General features: G+C 43.8%; 1 protein-coding gene across 1 annotated transcript in view; it reads left to right on the top strand.

The window, feature by feature from the left end:
• TTF2 (transcription termination factor 2) overlaps positions 1–20372 on the top strand; it is a 37792-nt gene that overhangs the window by 13082 nt on the left and 4338 nt on the right. Inside the window, exons 8-21 of the mRNA XM_072967928.1 lie at positions 869–996; positions 2440–2521; positions 4333–4452; positions 6089–6239; positions 8301–8406; positions 10365–10546; positions 11266–11419; positions 11746–11837; positions 12660–12742; positions 13263–13396; positions 14363–14533; positions 17455–17513; positions 18364–18514; positions 19225–19307. Coding sequence (XP_072824029.1) covers positions 869–996; positions 2440–2521; positions 4333–4452; positions 6089–6239; positions 8301–8406; positions 10365–10546; positions 11266–11419; positions 11746–11837; positions 12660–12742; positions 13263–13396; positions 14363–14533; positions 17455–17513; positions 18364–18514; positions 19225–19307 — 1696 coding nt within the window. The remainder of the gene's footprint in view (positions 1–868; positions 997–2439; positions 2522–4332; positions 4453–6088; positions 6240–8300; positions 8407–10364; positions 10547–11265; positions 11420–11745; positions 11838–12659; positions 12743–13262; positions 13397–14362; positions 14534–17454; positions 17514–18363; positions 18515–19224; positions 19308–20372) is intronic.

The raw sequence follows: 20372 nt of genomic DNA, 5'->3' as shown, positions 1-20372 counted from the left end.
AGATGGTTGAAGAGCAGTGGTCAGCAAGGGGGTGAGGAATAGACATGGCGCCAGGTGAAGCGAAGGGCCCTCTACCTGGCCCAGGGGCACAGCAGTGGCCGCTCAGGACTATTTGGAGAACATTGCTGTGTCACAGCCTCATTCAGTAATCACCATGGTGACCCAGTCACCTAGAGGAAAATTAAATTATAATAGATTATTAAGGTCGGATGGTATGTAGCATGTTTTGGAAAGAATTCCATTAAAACAGCTTTTCATTTAAAAACATTTTAATATTTAAGTGGTTCATTTTTGTTTGTATAGAAACCTCTTGGATACTTCATTCTTAAACTTGCAGCCAGCTGAGGTGCTTGTGTTTATGAAGTGACTTCAGGAAAAGCGCTCTGTGCAGGGGAGGGTGAGTGGTACAGCACAGGCAGCTCGGGACGTGCGCTTCGGAGTCGTGTCCCCCCGTCTGCCTAGACCTCAGCAGACTTTTGGCTCTTCTATTGCTGGCTTTTCTGCTTTGCATCCAACTTCAGGGATCTTTTCTTCCTAAAATTCTGATGGCATTATCTTGGTCTCTGCCACCTCTTCAAAACTGAAAAGGAAATACCAAAAATATTAGGAGTTATCTTATTTTTTTTAACTTATATTTTCTAATGTTGTATCCTTTACTAGAGCTCTTGTAAATGTGATTTGAAAAAAAAAAAACAGACAGACAAATAGGCAGTTGGGATAAAGGAGTCTGTGAGTCTAGGAGAATCCGGAGACAAGAATTTTTAGACCATACAGGTGCATCACTTGGCAAATAATGAATTGCCTTTTTGCAGCGCTGGCCAGAACGTAATCCTTGCAACACCTTTAGGTAACCTCTATTTGTATGCAGGCCCTATGAACCAAGATCGCCTCCATGCGGTATGGAAGATCACAAGCGAGGCCATTGATGAGCTGCATCGGTCGCTTGAGTCGCGTCCTGGGGAGACAGTGGTGGCAGAGGATCCAGCTGGGTTGAAGGTGAGCCAGGAAGGCCCCCAGGCAGAGGGTCCGGTAGCAGAGTCCCAGCGCCCACGAGGAGGGGGACCAACTGCTGTGAACGCACCCACTAGAGTGTCGCTGTGATGTACCCTTTCTACAGATGACATGGATTGGCTTCCCTCACGGTATCTTCTTTTTCTCTGCTTAGCAGTGAGAAGAAAAAACAACACTTTTTTTTTTAATTGAAGTATAGTTGATTTGCAATGTTGCATTACTTTCTGGTATACAGCATAGTAATTCGCATTTATATTCCTTTTCATATTCTTTTTCATTATAGGTTATTACAAGATAGTGAATAGAGTTCCCTGTGCTCTACAGTAGGACCTTGTTGTTTATCTTTTTTGTATATAGTAAACACTTTGCTTTTTCATGAAGTTGTAAAGTTACTTATGTCCAGAGCAGTAACAGATCCATTTGCTGAGAGCCTTGAAAGGTGCCCCACGGGTGCAAAGGAATTGCTGTTCTTCGTGAACTAGTGGGGGTGAAAGTGTGTGTACAAGAAACATTGGTAAGACAGTTAGAAAATGACTTTATGACAGACAGAGAATGTGTGGTATCACGTGCTACGGACTGCAGACAAAGTACAAAAGGGATTTGAAATAAAGGGAAAAATACTCTTAAGTCAACAATCATTTGTGCCTTAAAGAAAATGGAAGCTTAAAGATAGAGAAGATAGAAACCAAACACTCCAGTTAGAGGGGGTGGAGGTCGGAGGGAAGATACAGAGGTTGGTATTAATAAGGGATGATCAAGTGACATCAGTCCCTGAGCTGGGAGCAGCACGTGGCATAACTAAGCGGGGGGAGTCCCTCACTGTGGGGCCTGGCATTGGTCAGGGAACTTAGATTGGAAAAGCTGAAGAGATATTATGGAATCACTGCAGAATTCTGAGCAAGGATGTTTTATGAGGGTTATTTATGTCACAGAGTACAAGATAAACTGGAGTAAGGAAAGACGCGATGGGGGAACCCCAGTTAAAGGGCTGTTCATTTATGACTAGCAGTGCAGACTGGGACATTGCCTACAGAGCGGAGAGTCATAGTTAGGAGATGATGAGGAAATGCCGGTGAAAGTAGGGTGACCCGTCGGAGCTCTTGACTGCAAGCAGTAGGAACTGACTTGGGCTGACTGAGCAGACAAACCAGGACTCTCACCTGACGGGGAGAGGGGCGGCTCTAGACAGGCATGCTGGATGATTGGCAGAAATGACAACTGTCCTGGGCAGACCAGGACATGTGGTTACCCGCGGTGAGAGGGTGGAGTCCAGGACTTCCAAGATGAAAAGAGCGACTTATGTGGCAACAAGAGTATTGGGAGGGTCACTTACGAAAGTAACAGTGGGGCGTGGAATCCACGTAGCCAGGCTCCGATAGAGCCTCTCGTCCAAATTTATACCTAACTTCCGGTTGTTACCGTTGTCAGGTCCCTTTGCTGCTGCACCAGAAGCAAGCATTAGCCTGGTTGCTGTGGCGGGAAAGTCAGAAGCCACGAGGAGGAATTCTGGGTGAGTCTGGTGTGAGGATAAGAGCCAGCAAAGGTTCTGCTGCACTGCTTCTTTTGAGCCTCAACAACTCTGTGGGTCATAGTCTAACACCCCGTCTGACAGATGAGGAAACGGCGGTGCGGGAAGCTTAAGTCACGTGCTCAAGGTACACAGCCCTGGGATCATCCGGGTCTGGGTTGCAGGCAGTGGAAGCTGACTGGCTGATGAGGCGGAGGGGGCCCATGGAATCTCTGGGAGATGTGGAGGACCAGGCTGGAGGCCAGACTTCTGGGAGCAATGGCCAAAGCTAAGTCACAAACAGAGTGTCCTGGTGGGAACTGTCACAGCTGCTTTGCTCCATGGAGCAGCAGAGGAAAGCGCTGCCACCCCAAAGTGAGACACTCGTCTCCCCCACTTCCTGCAGAAAGCATGTCACAGGGAGCCTCTTCTCTGACGTTGCTCACATCTGAATGGAAGGCCAGTGTGAGTGTCTGTGGTCCGTACAGCCCGGTGGTTCTGCTGGTGCCTTAGCTGCAGGTGGGGCAGGAAGCGTTTCCCAGTCTCTGCTCTGGGGACTCGTCAGCCTAAAATTTCTGAGGTGCTCAACTTCCAGAAAACATGACAGACGTCCAGTATGGCCAGGGGGTGTCTGTGTCTGAGTCCCCACGACCACCTCCGGTTTGGGTGGTTTGCTCGGATGCACACCATATAGCCATATTCACGACTGTAATTTATGACAGTAAAATAAATTAAATTATTTTGATTCATTATAAATCACAATCAGCAAATGAAAAAGACACAGGGGGCAAAGTCCAGGGGAAGCCAGGTGCAGATTCCAGAGGCCTTTCCCAGTGGAGTCACAGCGGGTACTTAATTCTCCCAGCAGGGAGCTGTGGCAACACATGTGACGCGTTGCCAACCAGGGAAGCTGGTTAGAGATTCGATCCCCAAAGTTTTTAGTGGGGGCTGGTCACACAGGCAGCTTCAGCCTGGCAGGGACTGAAATTCCAGACTCCCAGAAGGAATGCAGGTGTTCAGAGTAAACCATAGTATTGGTACCGGCAGTTTAGGTACAGTGAGCCCTCTTACCAGCTGTGGGAATGAGGGGAGCCCTCCTGAAATCTGAGTTCCCACATGCCAGCCACGGCCCAGCCCGGTAAGCTGGCCTTTTAAGGAAGAGCAGTCGGCTGCTGTGTGAAGTCTGTGGACAGTGGCAGGGCCCGAATTTGAACTAGAGCCCTTGCTGTGACATTTTACTTCTGCTCATATCAGAATGATTATTTAAACTGTTAGAAAGAGAATAATAGTATTTGATAGGGTATAAATAGTAAATTAGATAAGCCCAGTAACTGGCACAATGGTGATACCCAAGAAATGCTCGTTTATTTCCTTCTTTAATGAGTAAGTTAAGGGGATGGAGGACTGTCTTGGGTTAACACTAACTCTAGAAGTCTGGTAGTAAAGTGGGTGGTAGGATATATCTGCTGGCCCTTTTTGCTTTTGCGGGTAATAAAGAAAAAGACGGGGCAGCAGCATCAAACGGAGGTAGATAGCAATGAATGTGTTAGATAAGTAACAGCACAGCACAGCAACTAGGTAAGGTCTAAATAATGAATTTTACATTTTCTAAAAGTCAGAGTAAATGGCTTAGTGTTCATTTCAGTAAGAAAGACAAAGGCTTCCTTAGAGGAGGTGCAGAATAGAGACTGGAATGGTGCTGACAGCAGAGGACAAGGGTCGCTGACATCTGCCTGGCGCTGCTTCTCTGGGGGCTGAGCTGCATCTTTGCCCTAAGACCTTTGACCTCCCCTATTTTTGTTTTTATTTTCCAGCGGATGATATGGGATTAGGAAAAACCCTGACCGTGATTGCACTCATCCTGACCCAGAAGAATCAGGAGAAAGATGAAGAAAAGGACAAAAAAACAGCTTTGACTTGGCTTTCTAAAAATGGTATTCAGATGTCCCTTGCTAGTCTGCTGTTTTCTAGATCCTGTGAGGCAGTGGAGGGTGGAAGGTTTTCAGCCATGAAGGGATTCCTTTGGTCATGTTTAATTAACCTGCTGGAAAACTAGTATCAGACTACTTTCCTGTGGTATCCTTTCTGCTGCTGGGTACGCCAGCTGTAAGTGATCATTTTTTCCCCTCTTAATATAAGCTTAGCTCAATCTGTGATTAGAAACAATTTTATGAAGAAAGCTAAGGCTCTAGAAAACTTAGTTTAAATCTAGTGAGTGTTTCTGTTAATGTTGAGAATGTAACTACAGGGTAGATCCAAATTAGTTAATATATTATTTTTTGAAGAAAGATCTGTCACAAACTCAGATTTTATCCACACAGCAGCTGTTGTTTTCCACGTTTCTGAAATTCCAGGAGTTTCCAGATTCTATACAATTTCTCTTAATTCAACTGCCGTTTTTAAAATGTGATAACTGTATAAGTACCTTAAAGGTCCTATATGTTATGCATAGACAATGCCACATGTAAGTTGCTGTGTACAAAATACGTTTCTCAGTTGGTTAGATAGTGAAAAAATCTGTGGCTCTCTGCTCTCGGGGCCTCTAGGGATCATGGTTACAGCTGGACCCTGTGTCCCTGTGTGGAGTAACAGCACATGTGTGCACATACACATGCACAGAGGATGAGGGTACAGGGGCCAAATACTCCATCACTAACTGGTTCCAAAGTCATGTTTGCTTCTCTCAGGGGGTTTTGTACTAACACTTTAATGGAACTATAATTACGTTATGCTTTTCAGAGAAAAGTAGTAATACTCTCCTGTAATGAATCAACTCAGGACAAGTTAGGAAATCCATCCACCTTCTGCCTTCTGGCCACTGTGAGAGTGCACTGTTTTTCTTTTTAAACTGAGGTCATGTATTCCCCACTGTCCTCTCCATCTTTATTTAGCCTCTCTCTGACACTTTTATAGGGGCACATAAAGAAATAATTAAGTGTTTTGAGTTAAAAGATCGTCTCTTTCATTTTCTATTCTACTTCAGGCAGACCCTCATTTTAATGCACTTTGCTTTATTGCATTTCACAGATATTGCAGTTTTTACAATTTGAGGGTTTGTGGCAACCCTGTGTCAAGCAAATCTACTGGCGCCATTTTTCCAACAACGTTTGCTCACTTTTTGTCTCCATGTCACATGTTAGTAATTCTCAAAGTATTTCAAACCCTCCACCAGTAAAAAGATTATGACTTGCTGAAGGCTCAGATGATGTTAACATTTTTAGCAATAAAGTATTTTTAAATAAAGGTTTTTTTTTTTTAAAGAAATGAATGCTATTGCACACTCAACGACTATAGTGTAGTGTAAGCATATCTTTTATAATGTCCTGGGAAACCAAAAAGTTCGTGTGGCTTGCTGTATTGTGATATACACTTTATTGCCATGGTCTGGAACCAAACCCGTGATATCTCTGAGGTATGCCTGTGTAAGCTATGTGTACAAATAAGAGTAGCAGCTGTTAAAAATATTAATTGAAGGGATAAAAGTCAGGCAAGGGAAAGAGATAATGCCTTTGAGAAGTTAAAGCTATTCAATGAGTGTGACTAGGTGTTGATTTTTTCCCCCCTCCCAAGACTCCTCTGAGTTCACTTCCCACGGAACACTAATCATCTGTCCCGCTTCTCTGATCCATCACTGGAAAAATGAGGTGGAGAAACGTGTGAGCAACAGCAAACTCAGAGTCTATCTCTATCATGGGCCAAACCGGGATAAACGTGCAAAAGTGTAAGTGCAGAAATACTGCAGTCAGTGTGCGGTGCTCTGCGGCTTGGCTTAAGGGACCATTCTGACCTCACCTGCTCTCCTGGGCATTTCATTTAGTCAGGGCTAATGGTATTTGTGAAGATCAAAGGCATGCTCATCACCAGACGTGCTGAGAGATGCGTCTTGTGAGATGGGAATGGTGTTCTGTTGCTATATCCTTGTCACTGTCCCCAGTAAGCTGCTGCGTGAGTCAGCCTGAGATGCCTGCATAGTCCGCCAGGGGGCAGCAGCACTCCCCTGGTAAAAGGGGCTATGTCACGGTTATTTCACAATTGCTGAATTTCTGATCCCAAATTCACATTCTCTGTCTATTAGTGTGAAAGGAACCAGCTTAGTCTTGTCAAGCGTCTTGGTACAGTATTAATAATTAGGTGATATAGTCTGGTTATATTTTTATGGCTGTATTTTTCATATATGAGCCATCTAAGAAGTTTTAGATTCAATTCCTCAATTCCTGAAGGGGTTTGGTCAGGAAGTAGGAAAGAAAATGCTTTTTCAAGAGGTGATTTTAGTCCTAGTCTTTGCCTTTTGGTTTAAAAGGACTTGTTTTTCGTTCCTAATTGTGATAAGGTGGTCTGGGTGGAACACTTGCTGACTGAGTCAAGAGCTAAGTTGTTTCTGGCTCTGATCTCTCTCCCCAGCCTCTGACGTGGATATTTTATCTCCTAAAGAACAGGGCGGTAGTCTCTCAGGGGTACCTTGCCAAACTGGTGACCTTCAGGCTTACACCACATCACCTCTCGTGACTGGTAGTCATTTCAGCAGATGGAAGGTATCAGGGCCGCGGTGGCCGTCCTGCATGCCTTCTCTGACACTGAGTACTGTAAGGGACCTGCCTTTGCTCTGGATTTTTATTTAGAAGTAAATTGCATCTTACTTGATTTGCACTTTGATCATACTGGGTTAGGTGTTCAGAATGCACCAGCTGACTGATTGGAATCACTCACAATTGTACTTCTTTCCATGCTGCTAAGGCAACCTGTAGACATTTGCTGCCTTTCCAAATTAAGCATATCATTTTGGTGGGTTATTTTTGGGGAGGATTAGGTTGTTTTCTTTATTTTAGCAGAAGTCCTGGGGATTGAGCCCAGGATCCTGTGCATGCTCAGCACGCACTCTACCACTGAGCTCTACCCACCCCAGGCATGTCATTTTTACCAAAGTATTGAACTTCTCTGAGGTGCATGATATTAAACTTTATTGGAAAAAGATTTGTGCTTTTTGCTAAGAATCTTGACATGTAAAGAGTGTAGGCAAGCAGGGAGGGGCAGTAATGGGGTGGGGAATTAAAAGGTACAAACTATTATGTCTAAAATAAGCTACAAGGATATATTGTACACACAGGGAATATACTCAATATTTTATAATAACTATAAATGGATTATAATCTTTAAAAATTGTGAATCACTGTATTTTATACTTGTAACTTATATAATGTTACACATCAACTATACTTGAATAAAAAAAAAGAAAGAAGAAATGAGTGTAGATGAGGTAAGCTGAAAGTGTACAATGTGTGTTTTATGCCCAAATGTCAAAGCTAGCTTAATGGGTTTTCACAAGTCCATCACAAAACAGTCAGGAGAAAGTATCACTGATGTAAGATGAGCTGTGCTTTGAGGGTTTCTTACTTCCTTGGGACTTTAGTGTCATCCGTGTCAAATCATTTCTGAATATTAACTTCCAACCCTACCTGACTTTCTGTTCTTGCCAGATCATATCAAGCATAATAGGACACCTGCTAAAGGTTATCCTTTCTGACCTGGATGGGAAGAGGGAGGCTGTTTTAGCTGTAGTGAGTAGATTGTAAAAATGATCAGTGGTCAGACATAAGGAAGCCAAGTGTATAAAACTGACCTCTCCAGAGTCATGTGTGTGTGTGTGAATTAAGGACATAAATTGATGAATTCTGCTGTCTGTCCTTCCAGCCGCAGGAATTTTTGTAAAGGAATCAACTCTACCTTTCCTTGTCCGCGTCATGGAGGGATCGTTTACCGTTTGCTTTGTGTTATATTTACGCAGCCTCTCTACGTATGACATCGTGATCACTACCTACAGCCTTCTGGCCAAGGAGATTCCCACGAAGAAGCAAGAGGGAGAGATCCCAGGTGCAAACCTCAGTGTGGAGGTGAGGCGGGGGTGCTGGCTGCCAGGGAAGTAGAGTTGGAAGCGCAATACCGGTTAACAGGAGTCTTTTCACAGCATCAGAGATGGCAAAGGTGCCCTCCTCCCAGAAGGTCATGAATGTCGAGCTGTTCTACTGATGGAAGCAAAGAGTTCTTCCCTCTGACCCTTCTCTTTTACTCTAGACAACCTCCCCAGCGACAAAGGTGGAGACTTGGTGCAGTATTTAGCTGTGTTTTTAGAACTAATGACAACTACATTGCTGGTGTGGTGGTAATCATCACATGAATATAGGAGAGCCTCCCTTGTTGCAATTTTCCATTGAGAGTCTTTGGGGTCTACTCTCAGGATGTGTTTTAAATTTAGTGTTAGGACGAGTATTTTAGCACTAGTATTTTGGTATTAAGCCATTATTCCCTGCCATCCTCCGCCTCCCGGGAAAAGGGGTTGCAATAATAAGCCTACAATGGGCAGAGGCTAAACAAAAATCAGAAAGAAAAAACCCAAGTGTTTGTTGCTGCGTGCAGGGTATGTATTGCAGAGGCTTTATTGCATAGCTCTTGTGCACTTCCCCTGGAAATACAGAGTTGTTCCAAGAGCTGCTCTTTTGCATATGCTTTTATTTTTATTACAACAGGATATTCCCAGATTTGTGTGCTTGGGGGGAGCTCTGGCACGCTTCTCCATCTCCTGACCGATTCTGCCGTCTTGCATGGATTAACTTTTCAGATTCCTCAGTAGTTCCTCATAGCTGTTAGGTTAAAACCCTAATTCTTTCAAATGATATGTTAGGCCTTTTATGCTCTTGCCCTACCTGAGTGTCCCCCATCTCCTACACCCCAGCCCTCCTTGGGGAGCCTCATACTCAGCTGTACCTGGGGGTTGGGGGCGGTGCTTCGCACCACGCCCTGTCATGCTGCTGTGCCTTTGTTCTCCTTTCAGTAGAATGCTTTCCCTCCTTTTCTGGTCTAGTGCATCTCCTAGCACCTTGTGCTTACTTATGTCCTGGTACTCCATCAATTCCGCAAATACTGAGTTACCTAATACATGCCAGATGCTACTCAGGTCTTAGGGATGCAGCAGGGAACAAGACTGACTAGATTCTCACTGTTCTATATTGGACTGTTTTGTTTTGTTTTTTATTTTTTGTTGAAGTGTAGTTGATTTACAATGTTAGTTTGAGGTGAACAGCAAAGCGATTCAGTTATACATATACATACATACATATATATATTTTTTTCAGTTTCTTTTCCATGACATTTCATTGTATATAGTTGAATTGAATACAGTTCTCTCAGCTATAAAATAGGTCTTTGTTTATCTATTTTATGTATAGTAGTGTATATATGTTGATCTCAAACTCCTAATTTATCCCTCCCCCTCTTTGTACCTTTGGTAACCATAGTTTCCTACTGTTCTGTGTTGACTTATCCAGTGGGACTTACCATACATGCACTGTGTTGTCATTATCTTTACGCTTATTTTGTTTTCTCTCCATGGCTAGATTGTGAGCTCCTTGAGGGTAGGAACTGTTCTTTGTGTCTGGCTTAGTATCTTACATATAAAAGTAGACTTTTAGTAAATTTTTAGAAGCTTAGAAAAATTTAGTAAATACTTTAATCGGTTGAGTGATTTTGCAGGCTCGACAGTGTATCCCTGACCCGTGGCCGTGGCTCAAAAGCGAGCTAGAAGAATACAGAAAACCTAAATTAGAAAACAGGTTACCCTTAAGCATCTTATGTTCAAGGACTGGGACCTCAAGTGAGTTGTTTATTTGTACTCATTGGAGTTTCTACTCTTGGTTTCTTAAGCTTAGTTCTTATTTCAGCGTAGTTGACCTAAGCCCTCAAACTTGAAGGTAGGGATGTGTCTCCGATACCTGCCTGTTGTTTCCCCTTGTCTTCTTGAAGACATGCACTTTTTCCCTATGCCCTTGTTGGATTTCACGTGTCTTCCTTCCAGGGTATCTCGTCACCCTTGCTTCGAGTAGTCTGGGCTCGAATCGTATTGGATGAAGCTCACAACGTTAAGAATCCCCGAGTGCAGACTTCCATAGCCGTGTGCAAGCTCCAAGCCCAAGCCCGCTGGGCTGTCACTGGGACCCCCATTCAGAACAACTTGCTGGACATGTATTCACTGCTGAAGTAAGTTAACTCTTTGGGGTTATGTAAATGTGAACCTGGTCGGGAACCCTTCATAATTACTTCATATCTCATGATAAAGCTCCAGTGTGTACCACATTATCTCGTGTAGCAGATGGCAAGCCTACCAACCTTTACAGGGCAAAAGAATTAATATTTATGAGAAAATAATCTGTTGGTTGACTGGCTGATAGAGGACTTTGATTACATCCAGCCCCTCTATATGGGAAAGTATAGGTCTGATTAAATTAAAAGAAACAAAAGTCATCTTTCTTCAGTCCAGGGAATGTTTTGGACTATTTCTGCCTTAAAACCTATGGCCTGGGGTCAAGACTACAATTTATGTGAAGCAAACAGAAAAGAATGCTGAATTTTAAAATACTTGCTTTTATTCAAGTCAGCTCATAAGAGGATATAAAACTTCTTAACTAGCCTTTGAAATTTTGGGAATGAATTCTGGCTATCAGTTATATGTCCTGTTGTAACGATACAGACACCATTAATGGGCAAATCTACATTTGTATAGTGTGGTTTTATAATGTGGTTATTGACTTGGATCCCTTTGCTCCGTCTAGCAGAGCTTTGCTATGAAATTCGCTTTTAAAAGTGATTGGATGACATGTAAAATCTGGTCTGCTTTTCATCTATGCCTGTCTTTGAACTTTTCCTCCATCCTCCTAATGTTCATTTCTCTTCTCTGTCCTTCCTCCTCAACAAAATAGATTTCTCCGTTGTTCTCCGTTTGACGACTTCAATCTGTGGCGGAGTCAGGTTGACAATGGTTCAAAGAAAGGAGGAGAAAGGTTAAATATTTTAACGAAGAGCCTTTTGCTGAGGAGAACAAAAGACCAGCTGGACTCCACAGGCAGGCCCTTGGTAATCCCATGAGACCTGTCCCTGGGGGAGGCTGAAAAGGAGAGGGACCATGTCCTGGTCTCGGCTTGAGCAGCCGTCTGCTCTGCTTTGGGAACCTCTGAGTCTCCCGTTTTCCTGCGAGGAGGCCCTCGGGCCGCTGTCCCGCACCTGGTGTCACAGCAGTCCTGTTGTGCCGTGTGTTAGAGCGGTCCTGTTGTCAGGGAAGGGTGGGAGCCGCTGTGCAGGGCTTGACCAGATTTCCGGGGTCAGCCCTGGGGAGCAGACTCTGTGATACTCAGTTGAGTTGTATGACTTCATCCCGGCTGCCGTCTCTTTCACTCCCCCAGGTGGTGCTGCCCCAGCGGAAATTTCAGTTGCACCATTTAAAGCTTTCTGAAGATGAAGAGACAGTTTACAGTGTCCTTTTTGCAAGATCAAGGTGTGTGCAGTGAAAAAGCACCTTCTCACGTCTCTTGTTTCATTTTTGTTCTTGCTTGGGAGTGCGTCAAGGGTCAAGGTTCCTCAAACTGCAGTTGGGTATTACTGATAAGTTGGCTATCTGTGTTTCTTTTTTTTTTTAAATCCCCTTTTCTCTCCTTACCTCCTCCCCAGCTCACCTTTGTCTCCCATCAAACCTGCTCCTCATTGGCTTCCTTGCTTAGAAGGCTGTGGTCACTGTACGCGAGGTCTTTCTGGCCCTCATGGGGCCATATGAGGAAAGCATATCTCTTTGACCTTTGACCTGTTATCCAGCCTCTTACTGAAACTTAAAAAAAAACTGCTCGGTAATCCTAATTGTCATCTGTTCTTTGCACTTTCTCTAAAACTCTCATCCTTCCCTGAATTCAAGATTTATATTCTCCTACTTGGTACCTCTCACTTCCAGTATGAATAGGTTTTTTCTCTTTGTATATCTCATATTTTAAAATAAATATAATAAATTATAAAAATTAATAAGTAATATAAATTATCAATACTAGTTAATAATATATTACTATATTACATATTAATATTAAATGCAATGCTAATATTTTATAACATTAATGTATTTGTTAGTAGTTATCATTTTTAAACAATTTGGCTTTTAAGGTTTTTTTTAAATTACATTTGGCCATGCTTGCCATGCGGCTGACTTCATTAACAAGTCCAGTTTTGTAATTTGTCAAGGTCCCACTGCAAGCACAGTTAAGCAGTGACCACCGTAAACCTAGTTGGTCATAGCAAACGTTATATGAGCATTTTCTCTCGTGATCTGGGGCAGGTCAGCTCTGCAGTCCTACCTACAAAGGCATGAAAGAGGGGACCGGCAATCTGGAAGAAGCCCTGATAACCCGTTTATGAGAGGTGAGCAGCGGGGCACCCAGAAGGACATGTAATTAATGGAAGTGTAGGTTCAGATTTGGTAAATTCTAGAAATGGGGTCGTGAATTCTTTTTTTTTCTTTAAATGGAGGTACTAGGGATTGAAACTAGGACCTCGTGCATGCTGAGCATGCGCTCTGCCACTGAGCTATGCCCACCATCCCCCCTTTGCTATACCCACTCCCCAAGGGTCGTGAATTCTTGATCTCAGAGACTTGACCTAGGGACCTCAAACCAAAGGAAAATATACTGATCTGTAAGCACCAGACCTGGTGATCTAAACTTTTTAGTCATTTTTGACATCTGTTTTATTAAAACACAGGTAAGACTATAAAGAAAACAGTATTTCATTTGGCTTAATTGGTAGAGAAGTGAGTTAGAACTGTGTTGTTGAGTCTCAGATCATGGAAGTTTAAAATCGCCTCATTGCATTCACGGGGCTTCCCCGTATTTCTGATTTTAAACCCTGCGCCGTTTCCCGCACCTGTGTCCCTTCTCGGCAGTGGCCCAGGAGTTCGGGTCCAGTGGGCCCGGCGCCTCTGTGTCCGCAGACTCTCAGACATCCAGCACCGTCCACATCCTGTCACAGCTGCTGAGGCTCCGCCAGTGCTGCTGTCATCTTTCTTTACTGAAGTCGGTAAGCGAAGCCCTGTGTGTGGGGCCCCAGTCGGGCTGCGGGCAAGTCCACCTCCGCCTCCTGCAACCGGGGCAATCTGCTGGAGCAAGGGAAATGCCACTTGGGGGTGTTTCTGGCTTTTGGTGGGGCAGAAAAGAGGAGACTTGTTAATGTTACTTTATTTTATATTAACCTTTATCGATCTTGAGATAATTCCCATGATGTTGAGAACAGTTTTTTATTTGTCTTCTTTTCAATAAGCTTTATTTTAGAATAGAAAGTGGCATTTTGTTAAGAAAGAAACCGCTTTATGAATACTTTGGTTATTTTAAGATGCCATAAAGCTAATTTAGTTACTAGTTTTAAATCTAGTTGTGAAAACTGAAGTATTTATACAATTGGAAAAGTTGCCATTACGTTGGATAGAGGCACATCTATAGTTAAGAGGAATCTGTTACTCTTTTTTTTTTCTTGGCAGTTAACATTTTCTCCTTGGTTATCAAGGATTCTTATTTTCTTTATACTCTTCTGAACTTTCCCAAATTTTCTATAATAAGCATACTGTTTTATAATGAACAGAAAAAATACTCTTAGTATTTGAAAATATTTTCTTTATTAATAAATTTTTTTATTGAAGTGTGTTATTCTTTTGAGGAGCTGCAATAATACATCTCTTTTTAGGTGGTAAATTGTATCTTGATGATCAGTAGCTTAATTAACTGTCCCATTCCAGCTGGGGAAAACAGAACACTCTTGTAATCTGTCTGACAAGTCTCTAAAAAGTTCCATTATTTGATTTATTTTTGATCTGGTGAAAAAAACTTGCCAGATTACATTTGAATCATGGTTTACCTGTGGAGACACTGTTGGTAAGTTACGAGACGTTTTGCTGTGTGACGTATTAAGCAGTCAGCACTCCGCTGGCACGTCCCACGGCTCGTGGCCTCAGCTCCCCGTCCGCTGTGTCCCCTGTCTGACTGTGCCCAGGCCCTGGATCCGACAGAACTGAAGAACGAAGGCCTGGTCCTTTCCCTGGAGGAGCAGCTCAGCGCCTTGACCTTGTCCGAGCTCCGTGACGCAGAGCCATCTGCCTCTGTCTCCCTTAACGGCCAGTGCTTCAAGGTGGAGCTTTTTGACGACATGAGAGAGAGCACCAAGGTACTGGGGTCTCCTCTATTCTGGTAGAAAGACTTGGACTCCTCCCACATTTCCCTGCGTGACAGCGCCACGTTTGTCCGTGCAGGTACGGCCGTTTGACAGCAGGGCTAGAGCGGTTAGGTGTTAGCTGGTCACATTCTTCCCCCTCCAGTCTTAAATTCTAATTTCATTCCATGAAAAAAACTAAAATCTTAACTACCTAGTGATTTTTTCAGAGGGTGACTTGGGCCAGCCCATCTGCCATGGGTTCCTAGGGACGGAGCTGGTCAGGTTTCTGCTGGAGACAGGGCCTGGGCGAGTGAGCAGCTGGCTTCAGAAAAGCAACAAAGGCTTGACCTTCCAGACTGTGGAAGATGTCTGAGTGCCAACTGCTTTGCTCTGTTGAAAGGCTTCCATCTGCAAATATCGTTTCCTGCCCGCCTCCTATCTTCATGAGTCTCTCTGTTCTGTTTTCACTGAAGCATTTTAAGGCTGTAGAGTTCTATCAGGGGAACGCCGGGGCGTGTGGGCCTCGAGTCCTGCCTCTCTGCTGCCTCGCCGGGAACGTGCCCATTAACTTGCACTGAGCGGCTGGTTTTTTCTACTGCCTTCTGAGGCTGCCATGCCTAGTCTCAATCTCTCTTCTCAGGCTTTTAAAAAAATATAACTAGAAAGGAGGTCACTGCCAAGGGAATGGTGCACTTGCTAGCTCCCTTTTAATCTAGACAGTAGTATACTGTGCTAACATATTATAGTCTACGCTTCACTTTAAATGGATTTTTCCCTCAGTCACTGAATTCCCAGGTATAATCTTCCAAGCTATCCTCCTGAACAAATCATTCACCTCTGCGAAAGGGAAGAATGCTTAGTTTCTTATATTAAACCAAAAGGTTAAAGTGTACCACATTCATGCATCCAGTTTCCCTATCTGTATACATGTTTTGAAAACAGATCAACCAGCTTATTTCATTCTGGCCTCTCAGAAAACTACTTGGGAGCAAGCGCCCCTTAGAAAATAAAGAGAAGCCATGTTTTCCAAGGACAGGAGAGATCAAGCATATGTTCTAAGATACCACAGATGAGAAAAGTAAACACACAGAGGCTGTCAGTGCTCATACACCTCCCTGTGCTGGGCTTGTTTTGTCATAATCGTGAATGTGCTCAATCCTTGCTCCTTTGTCAGCATCCATCCATTCAGTCTAACCACACTCAAAAATTTGTGTACAGGGTTCTTTCTGCATCTGAGTTAAAGGGAATGCTATATATAGCCTATATGTTGTTAGTAAATAAAGCCAAATTAATAGCATGATGACCTTTCATTAGATTTTTAAAGTATGTGCCTAGGTCTTCACCACTAGTAACTGAGAGGAACAGATGAAGAGACTGTATGTGGCTGGGCACCAGGTCCTAGCACCCTCGGTTAGCTATTGGGTTAAAACATAACATTGCTAATAATTTGTGTTCCCAACAATTTGTCTGATACTCAGGTAATTACGTGCAGGGCTTCTTAACGTAAGCCCATTAGTCTTGGTTCAAACTCAGAGTTGTTTCATGTCGGGGAAGGGAGTTTTCTTGGGTAGCACAAACCTAAACGCATACAGAATGTTACTGGGATTCAACCCCAGCTCCTAGACCGTGAATCCCGGTCCCACTGCTGCAGTTTTCTCAAAACACCTATCGCTAGGCTTTTCACATCCATATGAAACTCAGTGTGTTCCACAACCTCAAGTTGCCAAGACACCAGGCACTTCAGCTACCTGCTTTTTGTCTTCCTACTGATTCAAAATGGCACAGTCCTGTGATGGTCTTCCTGCCCGGGCACCAGCGTGTTTGTTTAGATTGGAAGGTAGCCTCATGTGTGGGGGCCTCCACAGCTTACCACTAACACCACAACCTTTTTCCCCCGATAAGGAAGCTGAGCTCTTAACTGGGAGTTCCAAAGTGATACAGCCCTGTGATGGCAGAGTAAGAACTCTCTGCATCTCCTGATTCCTGGTCTAATTTTCTTCCTTCTCTGCCATTCTAGGGATGAACTCTAGGTCCCTTAGAGCCTTTTGAAAGATCATTCCCATTAGCGGTCAGGAAGATTAAACCCAGCTGCTCTCCAAGGTCCTGCCCATGTGTTCTTCCCGGCTGGTCCCATGTAGACTCGAATGTGGGGTCTGATAAATACCCAGAGAACTTGCTGGGAAGCTTTAGCAAGTGTTCCTCAGTCTGGACAGGTCTTCTTCTTCAACAGCCTTTGGAGCAGGTCTCAAACTAGGTCAAGCTCTTTCATTTTCTCCTTGTGCAAATGCTAGGCTGGTGCCTTCTCTGGTCCAGCAATGCATGCTGGGTGCTAGGGGTACAGAAACAGACCAGACACATGCTGGCTCTGCATCTTTGGAACATCTCAGGCTGTGAAAGCAAAAGATGATTAACAAGCAATTAATATATAGAATGGAAAAGACCATGATTATAGAAAGAAAATGTGCTATCGTAGCACATAAGCAGTGGACACCTGGGATTGGGGAGGATCGCCAAGAAGTGGCATTAAGTTGACAGAAAAGGCTGTTCTAGGCAGAGGGAACAGAATGGACAAAGATGGGACAAAGCATGGCTTTGTGGAGGAAGAATTTTGATGGGGCTGGATGATGTGAGCAGGGGCTGGATGAGGCTGGAGATGTGAGCAGAAGGCAGAGCAGCAGGGATCTGGGAGGTCACTGTAGAGGCCTGGGCTTTATTCTCAGCAGAAAGCCACTGCAAGGGCTCCAGCCAGAGGAGGAAAATAGGAAACTGACATTTTGGAACTAGCCCTCTGGCTGCAAAGAGGGGAGTGGACTAGTAGGGGTCAGACCATGCAGAGAGGCCACAGAGGAGACCGATCCTTTCACTCAGGGGAGAGAAAAGGGAGAAAAGCAAATTTGCTTAAACCCGCATATGTTAATATAACCTTTTCCCAGATTTCATCTCTGCTGGCAGAATTGGAGGCAATCCGAAGAAACTCGGGGTCCCAAAAGAGGTAAATGTGTTATTTCATTACCCAAGTATTGCTTGTAATTAAGCCAGAAAATTTGATATTGCGGATAGTTATAAATCTGAGCTCTTTATATCAAGGACTTGAGTCGGGCCCAGCAGAAAACACTGAGGTTAGAGCACACATCCCCTGTGATTTCTAATGAAAATATCTGTGGCATGGATTGAAAAGGCAATCCCTAGAGGACCAGAGTAAGCTAAGCATCTGGAGAGATGTTTAAGAGGAGGGAAGAAGGCTTGAAAAAAAAAGCAACAGAATAACAGATGCAGAAAAGGGAGGCAGCAGAGTGTGATCAGAAGGGAGCCCCAGAGTGCTGGGAACGTTCCTAAGCTGGGTGTCTGGATATAAGGAAGTTCATTTGTTATTTATTATACTTTACTGTATGTTATTCACTGCATTTGTAGATAGGAAATATTTTGATCTAAAAACTTAAACCTCTAACTAAAGCGTAGCATGGGGGGAAACAGAGAATCCCTAGCGGCTTATTGATCTGATTGACAGAGGGAGGGGCCTGAACCTTATTCTGCAGGAGCACAGACCTCCTCTGGATGAGCCCCCAGAAAATCGGAACCTACAGTGGTTACTTTAGTTTAGCCATCACTTTATTTTGACTTCATTTAGCAGGTAAGTTGTAGACTGGATCTAGAAGTAACCAGAAGCATTATAATCGTGTGACATGACTTAAATGTGTGCCTCTTCCCCTTAGGTAGCAGAAAGCCTTACCTCGGCCACATTTGATAACTGAATCTTAAAATAACAGGCATGAAAGCCCTGTAGATGAGTTTGTTTAATGTCTCGTGGGGGTTATTGGTTTTTTGTTGCCTCCTTCCTCCAGTGTCATCGTCTCTCAGTGGACCAGCATGCTGAAGGTTGTAGCATTGCACCTTAAGAGGCATGAACTGACCTATGCTACCATCGATGGCTCTGTCAACCCCAAACAGAGAATGGACTTGGTAGAGGCATTTAACAGTGCCAGGGGCCCTCAGGTACGAGCCGATCACAGCAGAGCTATATAATTCAGAACAAATTGTTCTTGGTTCTACAGATCCGAACATAGCTCAGTTCAAAAATATTCATAGCCCTGCTCTCTCCAGGTGTTTCTCATTTCTTTGACATTTACTAGGGGTACATATCAAAGTGTGCAAGTCCTCTAAGAATAAAATCTGAGGCCTAAAAGGAGAGGAAGAGCAGAACTGTTAGGATCAAGGGAATCTTTGTGGAGGAGGCAAGCCTGGAAGGATAGGTGGGATTTTGATAGGAGGGAGGGTGGAGGGAAGTAGAGGAACAAAGGCATCTAATTATGCGTAACAGGAAGTTGGACAGCACTAGTTGTGTGATAGGAGAAGCGTAGCAATGGTGGGGGCACTGATGGAACAGATGGAATCTGGGTAAGGCAAAGTTTATTGAGCTAACCACCCCCCGTGCTCTAAATTGTAGTATTTATATAATTGGCAGGCACACAATTAATGTTTGGAGATTGACTGACAGAAAAAGGCTAAATGAGAATTTTCCCAAAGGCAAGGCATGGGAGAGAGCGTCTCAAGATTTCCGAACACTGCGTTCACAGCAGGAGAAGGAGATTTGATAAGAGCATGTTGCTTGTTTGTGTTGATCTTGGGCTTGAACCTGAGGCAGAAGGAGAGGTCCACTATGAGGCTGATTCTGTGCACGGTTAATGGTGTGCTTCCTTTTGAAGGTTATGCTGATCTCTCTCTTGGCTGGAGGTGTTGGCCTAAACCTGACTGGAGGAAACCATCTTTTTCTCCTGGACATGCACTGGTAACAATTCTGGATTATTCCTGAGTTGTCACAGCAGAGCGGGGAGACCAGCAGGCTAGAAGGGCGGTAGGGCTTGACTTCTCATGTTGAGTGTGCTCCTTCTGTGTCGTGGAGATGCCTCTGTGCGTACGTGTGTATAATACAGATCAGAATGGTGTAGGGCTAGTTGACAGCCCCGAATTCCTAAGCAAGCAAGGCTTCAAATGACTGTTTAAAATAGTCCATTCACTTTACTCTTAACATCTGTTTCCATGGAAACTGGGATCAGGGCTTTTCCTCCTGGCTGAGAGCTACACCACTCGATGAAGAGTTTTATGTCTTCAAAACACCGTATTTCAGACATATTTATTGACGTCTAAGGAATCTCAACCTTGAAGAAGAGGGAGAACCAGTGCTCCAAAAGGAAAGGCAGAGGAATTTTCTAATTATGTTAGACACACCTTAACACATAGCTTTGGACTCACTGCACATAGTATTAAGACCAAGAGCATAGCAGCATCCTTCCTAGATACCAGGTGAATATGTTCATATATTGCTAGGAGGAAATGTCATAATTCGTCTCAGTTTTGATTTTCCAATTATGCCAATCAGGGATTGCTGCTCCAGACACTGTTGCCAGGGATTGTCATTTGTCAATTCCCTGGGCAGCCCAGATGGGCACAAACAGGCCAGCCTGTTACTGTCTTCCTGGAGAATGTGTTTAGGCTTTACTTGAGACTCCCATATGCATGCAAGTGAGGAAAGCAGAATAAGAATTATGCTGGTTTCTGAAATGGAGAAACATTATCCAAGGTTTCAGAGGTGAGATGAGAAACTAGTTGGAAGTTGATAATGAGAATCTATAAAGAAGGAAACAAATTAAGTCTCCTTAGTTGAATCATGGAATATCAAAGTTGGAAAAAGCATTATAGATCATTTGCCACCCCTCGTGTTCCCGAGTAGCCATCTGAAGCCTAGAGGGTTGAGGTTAGATGATTTGCCCAAAGTGACCAGATTTAAACATTGGTTTAGTCTGTTACTTAGAGTTTTCAACTGATGATGGTGCGAAGAGTTACTATTAGCAAT

Source organism: Vicugna pacos, chromosome 9 (assembly GCF_048564905.1).
Source record: "Vicugna pacos chromosome 9, VicPac4, whole genome shotgun sequence".
NCBI classification, from domain to species: domain Eukaryota; kingdom Metazoa; phylum Chordata; class Mammalia; order Artiodactyla; family Camelidae; genus Vicugna; species Vicugna pacos.
The sequence above is the reverse complement of the archived record's forward strand: the minus strand, read 5'-3'. Positions and strand labels throughout refer to the sequence as shown.